The following is an 11,374-nucleotide window of genomic DNA, read 5'->3' as shown; positions in this document are numbered from 1 at the left end:
GTTAATGATTGGATAATCAATTAATTCTCATTTCAAAGCTCCCTCAGAAATGAAATTTGAATTAATTACGAAAAGTAATGAGCAAATTTCCATAAAAACATTCATCGCTCTGGATCAACGATATTACCACCAATAAATTTGATTTCGACATCAATGATAGAAATATCCATAATATCTTTCGAAAATTGAAGGAAAATACGACTACTTCTTTATTTTCATGGATCGTCTGCGACCACTCAACCACATTGGATCAACGACACCACACGTGAACAAAAACGTCCTCTTTGTGTCGAAACCTGCTTCGATGCATATGGATTACGAGATAACAAGGTCGTTCACGTTCCTATCCGTCACACTCGAATTATTATTCCCCGATTTCGTTATTTGTCCAAACGCTTTTAACGACAAAACGCTGATTAACTTCACGAAATTATCGATTTTTCTTCGGCTAAACGACAGAGTCGAGGAATGCAATCCGAAGCTCATTTTGCGTTGGCTTTATGTGCGTGGGCGCTAGGGATGGGAATGTGTCGACACCCACAAACCAGATAGAAATCGATATAATCTCCAGGATCTTCTAGAAATTTACTCAAAAATGTGGGTTAAAAGTAAGCCAAGTTCTTGTAGGATGTAGGGTAATAATTTCCATACTAAACACAGCTACCGGTAGATTCGGGTGACTTGGGACAGTCCTGTAACTTGGGACAACTACCCCCTTGCAGATTTCTTTGTTTCTTACCATTTATGAGTGAAGGGACAAACTTATAAGATTGTATAGCGTCTTTTCGGTTAGTTTAACAATTAATTCCTGTTGATTTTGCCGCGACCAGAGCGTTTGAAATGACAGGAAAAATTAATGAATTAAGGAGAGTAAAAGCGCGTTTTTTTATGGCCCTTATACTTTCTAGTATCCTGTACATGTGTTCCACTTTGTGCATGTGTAATTTTTTTTCTGGATATGTGGGATATCAGATATGTCATAAAACAAGGTTGTTTACAAATCAAATGGCAACACGGATCTCATTCATTTATTTTGTTGTTCCATAGGGTGACTTGGGACAATGCCGAATAGATACAAGCAGCTCATTGGCAGCAGGAAATATGACGATTTTTCGCAGGATATTATTATTTACGTTATATCCACAAAGAAATCACCAAAGAATGAAAGAATTCAAAGTTACCTTGTTTTGTTTAGTTTTTTTATATTTGAGTTGCAATATATTCGCTTTTGGTGTAATAGGGGTTTATCATTTAATTTCAACTACTTATATAATCACAAATTCTAATTTTTCAAAACTATACACCGTCCCAAGTCACCTATTTCATTTGAGAGTTGAGAAATCAACAGATTTTAACTTGTGTCCCGAGCCTCACAAATCGGTGGGTGACTTGGGACAAGTATATTTTATTTTTTTCAAAATTTATATCCGAATTCTGAAGCATGGTATATATGTTAATCAATAGTCATTAAGCATATTCGAACCTGATTTTCAGATAAAAATAGGTCACCGTTTTGAAAATATGACAAGTTGAATTCAACAATTGTCCCAAATCACCCGAATCTACGGTACCGCGTTAAAAAATTGATACACCATCAATTGACTTTTATGGCACCTTCAGAAATTTTCTCTCGAATTCCAGGAATCTCAATCAGGAATAAATAACTATAAGTCTCGGAATATTATAGATATGTCTTCCACCAATAACTAGAAATTAAAATGGCAAAAAAAGTTCTGGTAATAAAATTGAGTATTTTTTATACCACTTAACCGCAACGCCACCTAACTGTTTTTCAAATGGAAACATATATACGCACCATTTATGAGCTCGTTGGAAGCTCGCTGAAAATAGAATCCCGCTATATTTTCTTTTTTTTTTCAATTTTCAGAAGAAACACAAAAGTATCTCGAAAAAAAAAATCAATAGTTTCTCAACCAATAACTTGAAATAACGATGGACACGTTGAATGAGTTACGATTATAATAAATTTTCATTTATGTCCTCTGGGCATAATTAAAAATCAATCGACGGGTTTAAGCGTTTTCATTTCGAGTTATCGTTGAAGAAATAATATACATATTCATTTTATTCCATACTTATGCCCAACCCGTTATTTTCTTAACAGTCTGCTAGGCAAAATTTCTTCTGATATATAATGTACCACCTCTAATGCTGAAGGAATTTTATTTGTCTTCCCTGAGTCTTAGGTGTTTGGAAACACTTTCAAGAAAAATTAATGATCGCACAATATTTTAATTAAGCAATATTTCGATGGTGATCTTGTTTCAGGACGTAAGTTCATCACTTACCAACTTACCTCACAGTAAACTTGACAAAATTCGTCGTTGTTTTTTCATTGTAGATCGTATCATATTGATTTTTTCAATATGTTTTTATGTTTTCAAAATTTTCAGGGGGCAATGTAATGAATACATTCCAGAAGAATGTTAAGGTGTTGAGAATTGCAAAATATGTCACAAAAAAATTATAATGATCAACTATTCCGGAGAAAAAATTATTTACTTGTATTTTCAACGGTACCTAATATCTCAACGTATCTTCGAAGTCCAACCCTGTATAAATTTTTGCTTTAGGATGAAAATGTTCATGTCAAAGTTGTTAGGTTTTGTCGAGGGTTTTGTACAGTAACACGTTTTTCATGTTACATACTGAAATGGATTGAATAATTAATGTCAAGTTCCAGCTATCGCTGCACTCTGAAAATCCATAAAAAATGTATGGGCGCTTATTGGCAGTCTCTTCACATCATACAGAGCAATGTGAATTTATCGGAAAAATCACTGAGCATAATGCATAACTTTTCAGCAACTTTGACAGCCATGTATTCATAAGATTATCACATCTCTAACCACAGATTTCAATTAATAATCGAGGGCTCTTGTAAGGGCACTAAAATAAATATTATCAAGGCAAAACTCTCGAACCTTGAGAATTGGTTTAACCCTAATCATTTCACAAAGCTCCATCCGTTTCGAGGCATCTAGCGCTTACTGATCGATGTTTTCGATACATCGATGTAACTCGCTCATCCCTAGTCTTTACCTATTCTGCTTCTCCAATTACCACACTTCATATTCGACGCGTTGAAATATAACTTTTCCGAAAATTAAATCGATTTGTTGCGGCGTCTGTAAATGGAGAAACAGCTCGTTTCACGTAGGCGCAATAGCTCTTTCAATGTAACCTGGAGTAGACATACATATTTGTTTTGTTGCGGCATTCATTGAGCGAACAATACTAATGTTTGCTTTGTCGTCTTTTTTTCGTATCCGCTTGTTAAGAACGTGTACATTAGTGAGGATGAAACTTTTGCATTTGGATAATTGGCTTTCGTCTGAATGATTCTCGAACAAGAGCTTAAATTTTTGCTATATCATATTTTTTTTTGACGGCCATTCTTTAATTAATCAAAAATGAAATACAGTGAAACCTCTAATAAGCGGACACTCACGGTTCCGCATAGTTTGTCCGGTTATTAGAGGTGTCCGCTTATTAGAGTTGTCATCCTTAATGGGTGTGTAAAAAAGTAAGAAATTTTAACACAAACATTTATTAGAATTATAAATGCATACATATTGTTCATACATATTTTGTATATAATTTACTTATTTATGAATTCTAAAATGCTCGATTGCCGCATATTTTGCATTTTTTGCTTGAAAATTTTTGATTGATAATGATCTTCCAAATTTTTTAAGTGCTGAAAGGCAATGTAGTCGTCATTCGCGAAGATTTTTAAATCATTGATCACCTTCAAAGCCTGACTGCATGAAGTAATAGTGTTATTATTGTTTTCAACAGTATCAAGCTCGAGATCGCTGTCTTCTTTTTCATCTGGTGAATTATATTGCTGGTCAATCATATTTTCAATCGCCTCGTCAAGGTTGAAAGTCATTTCTTCCGTTGCTGTAATATCGTCGATGCCAACATAACTTTCAAGATTTTCTTGAGAAATTTGCATTTCTTTGGCACACCCTTCCATCTGAGCAATCGTAGATAAAGGAAGATAATCTTCTGAATCCCATTCAACTGATGCAGTATCGCCATTACTTTTGAGAAAACCAGCTTTTCTGAAACAATTTTGTATTGTTGCTGACGAAACTTTATTCCAGGCTGTTTTCATGTAATAAAGGGCTTCTAAAACATTTATGGACTTTGCTAACTCTGAAGCAGATTTTACTTGATCCATTTTTGATAATATGTGCTTCAATATTGAGCCTCGATAAAAGAATTTGAAATTTTGTATGATACCCTGATCCAGAGGTTGACACATTGATGTAGTATTAGGAGGTAGAAAGATAACTTTTATATTTTGTAGCTTCACCTCACGTGGGTGGGACCCTGCGTTATCCAAAAATAACAAAATTTTTCGCTTTTGTTTCCTCATTTTTAAATCAAATTTGAGCAACCATTCACTCATAATGTCTTGTGTCATCCATGCTTTTTTGTTAAACTTCCACATAACCGGTAAATCTTTCATTGGTACATTTTTGAATGCCCTAGGCCGGGCCGCCTTTCCAATCACCAACATATCTTCTTTTTGTCCTGCCATATTAGCACAAAATAAAATTGTTAGCCTTTCCTTGGAAAGCTTTCCACCAATACATTTTTCAGATCTAAAGGCAAGGGTTTTTTCCGGTAAGGCTCGGAAGAAAAGGCCAGTTTCATCGGCGTTGTACACATCTTCTGGTCGATACCCAAGAAGTAGCGATGGCAATTTACTTTTGAACTGATTGACGTCTTCTTGACTGACATCTGCTGATTCTCCGGAAATACACTTAAAACTTATGGCATGTCTCTTACGCCATTTTTCCAGCCAACCATTAGACGCCCGAAAGTTTGCCACATTTGATTTCTCTGCTATTTCCTGAGCTTTAGCTTTCACTAAACTTCCTGATATAGGAATGTTTTGGCTGCGAGCACGAGAAAACCAATCGAAACACACTTTGTCAATTTTAAGTCCATCAGATCTTAAAAACTCCCTTTTTTTATTATTATTGCTTCCTGACTCCCATTGCAGACGAATATTGTTTTTATTCTTGATGATTTCAGCGGCTTGTGTCTTTCCTATGCTGAATTTTTCGGCGAGCTTCCTGACTGACAAATTTTCCTTTTCAGAAGTATTGATAACTTCCATTTTTTCACCCAAACTAAGGAGTTTTTTCCTAGGTGCCATTTCAACAGAAACACAACAGTAACAGTAGCACAACAAAAATTAAACACTAACTTGGTTGATGGTGAAAATTAAATACGTAACCTTCGGTGATCGTGCAAAACTTGATGTAATACGAATGAAATCCCCGAGTCCATACTCGCATTTAAACGAAAAACGGTAATTCCCCGGTTACACAGTGCAGTGTTACCAATGTACAAATATTATTTTGCTACATAATACAACTCGGTTGTTAGAGGTTCGCGTCCGGTTAAGGGAGGTCACAGTATTTTTGGAACCAAGAAAGTTGTCCGCGTCCGGTTATTAGAGTGTCCGGTTATAGGAGTTGATTTTGTACGTAAAGACATAAGTAACGCTATTGTTCCGGAAAATTTGTCCGCTTAAAGGGAGTGTCCGCTTAATAGAGGTGTCCGCAAGGAGAGGTTTCACTGTATATATGTTGCCTTGACGCTTGGCTGACTTTGGGTTGGATGTTCTATAAGGATCCAGTGAGCGTATTTCGTAGGTAGTCTCTTTATGTTGTCTCGAGAATATAAGTACACATTTAATAGCTTAATTTTGGGACACTCTGTATATAAATTTTTTGAGTTACTTATTACTTATTTGAGATATTTCATTATCTCACACAATCTCAGTATTTATTTTTTGTTTATTCTTTAGTATAATTCTTTATTGCTAGCTTTATATAAGTTTAATTATTATGTATTATTCTTCGAAAGTATTTTCGGGATTTTCTTCTATCTTGATATAAAGTGAAATACATATTATGGTGAAGGTGCTCGAATTTATTTTTGCATTTTGTTGAAAGTTGTATTGGTTCTATGTATACAGGGTGTATTTGAAAGTGGGGTATTTTTTTTCAACAGAAGGTAGAACTGGTCAAAATGAAGCGTTTCACCAAAAATCACCTATTCTAAACTTTCAAAATGACAAAGTTGAAAAAAAAATTGGAAATGATTACTGAAATGGATCCTAATACGACCCTAGACTGTTTGTTAGCTGAATTATCGCAAAGTAGTTGGAAAAACTTATCTCCTGATTCGACCACGTGGTTTCGTTTAGGATATTGGCTCGTTCGATATTTACCTACGTGGTGATGAAAATGGAAACTGAGGATTGCCGAATTGTTTTCATCATTTTTTAATACCTTACACAATTTAATGAAATTGCTCATTTCGATACCAACTGACAGAAGAGACTTAGGGCACAAGTGTAAAAAAAAGAATAATACTTCCAAATCTCACCAATAAAATTCGTCTAAATTATTCACGAATTTTTTCACAATCTTCATGTTCCAACATTCCAACAATCTTCGTAAAAATGGGATGAAATGGGGAAACATCAAGGCACTTCTTCAACATAACATAAGCACTTTCAAGAAAGTGCCTCGATTTTCTACATTTTTTTTCACCCTAAATTGCACGATGCATCTAATCCGATGAACTTGCTACTGAACCATTAATTGTCCAGCCATATGTTTATGTATCGTTTCGTTTTTTCGATGCCGGATTCATCTTCCACAGTCCCGAACTTGAAATTCAATGAAATTTTGCCGAACTTTTAGGAGTTGTATCTCAGCCATCTTGGATATTTTATAGGAACAAGTTTTGGTTAAACGACTTTTTTTGATGAGTTTTACCTTCTGTAAAAAAAAAGCCTAAGCTTTGAAAACACCCTGTATATGGCATAATATGGTCTAATTGTCATTATCGAATTATTCATCCCTGATATAAAGATTTTTTATTTAAGGTTACATATAAAAAATTGCAAAAAATAAATTCGAATTACTCAAATACCATTCAAATATCCACATAACTGGCTTTAAACGCGGTATTGTCACATATTAATTACAGGTTGTTGTCCATTTTCATTTATTTCAATATATTGATTCATATTAATGGAGTAACACCCTGTAAAAGTAGGATTTTTATGGCTATTCTTGAGATTACCAAGATGTATAAAATATAACTGCCATTTTCTTGTTTTTAATACCTACCATTCAGTGAAATTATGTACCAATATTGTTCGAAAATTGTCACCAAAGTATTAGTATTTAGTCACGTTGTATCGGGGTATCTATCTTGGGAAATAAGGAAGGAAATAAATAACATTTAATTATTCTGAGAGAAGAAACTCCCTCCTCATGATTGACACCCTCAATCAGCGTTAATGAATCAATTCATTCAGTAAATGTCTCTCTCCGATTCTTTTTATATCAACTGGATTATACCGGAGTTCTGGGCGAAAAAGTAGGTTTCGACCTTATCTCATCACATTTAATCACCCCTTAATTAAACAAAAGTCCCCGCACGCACCGATAATAACCCTATATCGTGATATGATCTCCTGTTGGAACAACATAATCCACGTTCCAAATGTTACGCTTGTTGCTACCTTATTCCCCATGATAAATAATTTAACGTTTTCCCCACTTTAATTTCGGTACTCATATTTTTTGAAATAGATGGAGAATTACCGGTGTATCTTCAGCGGATTCAGGTTTAAAAGTCGAAGAGTTTATTGTAGACGGTGAAACATTTCGAGAGCAGATATTATTTCGTTAGAAACTAAAATTGATTTTACGAGTAAGCTATGAAACTTTTATTGCCACAAATGATACGAGTACAATAAAATAAGATTGATTCCAGATGTGTAGCACTAATGCTTTTCGATTGCTATGATTTTCTTGGAATGAACAGTATAATGATGCCCTCTTCTACTTCCCTTTTTCTTCTCTGGGCATATTTTTTTAAAGTTGACGGACTGCTCAGGTTTTTGTACATTTTCTTCAACATGAACTTTCTCAAAATAAAATATATATCAAATTTTATATTTGAAGTTGGAATTTTTTCCTCCAAAAAAATCATTTATTCAGTTCTCTACATACATAACTTTAAGTAAACATATATATAGAGAATATTTTAGTCCAGAAGATTTTATTTATTTGCAACCTTCGTGCATATAAAAGCAACATTATCATGAAAAAAGGCATTTATCGAAGAAATAATTTGTTCGACCGTCCAAGAGCTCTTCTATGAGATGTTTCAGGAGTTTCCTTCAGTTGTGGGCCACCCTGAAAGTAAAAGTGAAGAAATAAACGAAATTAAATCAGATGCATAACACCAACAAAGTGAAATAGTACTGAATTTAACAAGTTTGGGAAATCAGTGATAGAGAAAATAATATGTATTTTTATCCATATCAATTATATCGTCTCCATAAAAGATCCCTACCAAAGTATTATCGACCCCAATGAATAATTCAATCGTTTTCAACCGTTTTTTAATTCCATTTTCAGTGAAGAAAAAATAAGATAACACTTCAAACAGTGAGACATGAATGCAATAATAAGAATACATTCGTACACATAGTAGGTACCTGTCAATATAAATATAAACAAATAATACTATCGAACTTGCCACTCGCCCTCATTCAAGATGACCCCCCGAAGAAAACGAGGAGATTCCGACAATGGTTTCGGTGTTCCTTGACCTCATCAGAGCAACACAATTCTCACCTCCATGAAATCGGCACAAAATTGAAAGCTATTTGTAGCTGTCATATATGAGATTTGTTGAGTTTTTGTCCAGAGTCACCTCACATTCCATCGATATTTCTTTGAATTCTGATTAAGACAAAAAAAGTTACAAGATTTTGGACAGGATAAGCTTTTTTGAAAGATTCGTAGCGGTTTTGCATCAGTTCTTCCATTATATGATGAAGTTCTCGAATATACAGCTGTCAAAAGTTCATTCACTCACTAACCCCATCATCGGCTCTAACACGAGCTCGTTTTGACAAAAACACATTCATCCCTGTCACGATCTATTAAAACTGGAGCACGTGGAGAGTGGAGTAAATAAATTAAACGTGTAGAAGGAAACGCTGAAACAGCTGAGTAATGCCGTTAAAATGAGTGATCACAGTGACCTCTGCAGTTCCGCTTGAACGTTTCGACTCGAGTACTCGATTTATTCGGATAATAATGCCCCGGATCGTGAGCTGCCGGAAAAGAATGCCCTGTCATATCATTAGGTGTTTCATGATGTCCAGTTAAACCTCTCCTAACGAGTTTTGTTAAATATTTATTTGAATTTGAGCGAAGGATGGGATAAGTAGGATCAATGAATTTTTTTCAAGATTTTCCTTTCTGAAACATCGAGAAACAACAGTCTAATTCCTTCTGACGTTTCAATCAATTGAAACTCTCGAAAATTTTGATTTTCAATTTTTATTCTTAAATTTTAAGTTAATTCTTCTAAAATTTTTTCATTTTAGTTCTCTTCCTTTATTTTAATTCTTAATTATCAAATTCGTTATCGCTTCTAGAGTAAGAAAGTCGTAGAAGTTTTAAATTTACAATTATGGTAAACTAGTTATGCTAGCGTGTTGAATAAAAAATTTTTTAATCGAGATTCACTAAATCAACACTTCTAGTCTTACCCGAAATTTTGTCTCAAAACTCCCAAAAAAATAGTGCTCATTAATCAATTCAGATTTTAGTGTCCACAAGTAAATAATTGTAAATACACAAACCTTCACCACCACACTTACATTGAAAAACTTTGACTTTGGAAATTTGAGAAAAAAAATCATGCGACTGGCGTGTCGCCTAGGTTGATAACTATTCTGTTCATCGAATGAACGTCCCAAAAGTAGGTATAGTCCATTCTCCATTTCACTATTTTAGCATTCGGTTGGCCGTGGAAATTTGACACATTCCACTCTGTATAGTATAAAAAATTGGGGTTATGAAGCTTGTTAAAACATTTTTGGGTTTTAAATCTGCGCTATGTTGTCCGTTCTACGTAAAAGTTTCTGTTATTACGTATTTGATCACAATGTCGAATCTCTTCGGAAAATATGTGACGAACATAATTGAAGTTTATACAAACTGATTGAAGGCATACCAAATCCACTTATTTGCATGGAAAATACAAGAGATCAGTATATTATCATAATATGCACTAGCTTGAGGAGAGTTAATGTTCGTTATTTTCTTTGGCTAAAGTTTGAATACGTTACATCAGTTGTAGATTTCAAAAATATCAACCCGAAGATGAAGTGCTTATGATGCAGAGGTTGGGAATGGGTATTCCCCGAAGGATTTAACAGATAATTACAAGAATGTTAAATTCTTCAACAAAAATCATCTTGCATCAATATAAGTAAAATAATTTAAAGGAAGTTTCAAGTCAAGATGAACTTCCCCTTTGAACAAAAATTTCACATGAATAAACAATTAACAGGACAACTGGCGCGTATTTGTGGCTGTTCATCTTAATACATTGGTATAATAAAAATAATAATTAGGTATTTATTGGTACCTTAAGACATTTACAATGTATAGGACAAGTCAAATGAAAAATAGAAAAATCAAATTTCGGGAACTTATTCTACGATGACATTCATCGAAAATCCTGTAGTAAACTGTTCGCATTAATTCACTCAAACATAAAATTCTCAAATGCCACCACTTTTTTGGGTCTCCCAATTGAAGAAAATTCTTTGTCATCCTCTTCATTCACAATCTTTCTGATTGTGGAAATATTCAGCTGAAATATAAGTAACTATATAGTTTAGATTCAGATGAAACATAAGGTATATATAAATTCTCCATCTAATATTGAATATGTTCGCTACCGTCTGACGTGTTGTGTATTTTAGAATATCAGGGTATAACTATTTGAATGAGCGGACCTGAATTCTAAAGAGTACTTCCTGAAACCCTGTCTCTTTTTTCAACCACTTTCGGAATTTTCGCAATAAAAATTGATATTAGTTGTGGCAACGGCGTTATGACATTAACGACATTTCATGAGTACCAACCTCACTCCGTTCTAGTTACAAAAACTTGAGAAAATTATTTCATGGCCAACCGACTGCTAAAATAAATGTGAATGGAGTATAAAAATGCAAAATATAGTTTTTTGTGCATCTACTGTTTTATGGAGCTTGCATGGCATTGAAATGTTTTTCGTTTATCACTACTATTATGTATACTGAATGTGGGTCAATATGAAAATCACGTCCAACACTTTAACAGTATAAGATTCATAAAATGTTGAATATTCCGAAAAACAGCTGCTATTAAGTGGTCATTTGGCACATATTTATGCAAATCAAAATTACACACGTTCCATTTCCAAACCAGTTGTCGACAGTTGCTCAATTTATTGT

General features: G+C 34.1%; 1 protein-coding gene across 1 annotated transcript; it reads right to left on the bottom strand.

Moving 5' to 3' along the window:
- Positions 1-3,555: 3,555 nt before the first annotated feature.
- Positions 3,556-5,625, bottom strand: LOC123309364 (tigger transposable element-derived protein 6-like). Its single transcript, XM_044892445.1, has one exon. The coding sequence runs from the start codon at positions 5,195-5,197 to the stop codon at positions 3,623-3,625; it is 1,575 nt and encodes a 524-aa protein (XP_044748380.1). The 5' UTR covers positions 5,198-5,625; the 3' UTR covers positions 3,556-3,622.
- Between the last annotated feature and the right edge of the window lie 5,749 nt (positions 5,626-11,374).

Source organism: Coccinella septempunctata, chromosome 3 (genome assembly GCF_907165205.1).
Source record: "Coccinella septempunctata chromosome 3, icCocSept1.1, whole genome shotgun sequence".
Lineage (NCBI taxonomy): Eukaryota > Metazoa > Arthropoda > Insecta > Coleoptera > Coccinellidae > Coccinella > Coccinella septempunctata.
This window is presented reverse-complemented; position numbering and strand designations above follow the sequence as displayed.

Bases quoted from the DNA above. Each gene is read 5' to 3' on its own strand.
- LOC123309364 (XM_044892445.1), bottom strand. From the start codon at position 5,197: ATGGCACCTAGGAAAAAACTCCTTAGTTTGGGTGAAAAAATGGAAGTT.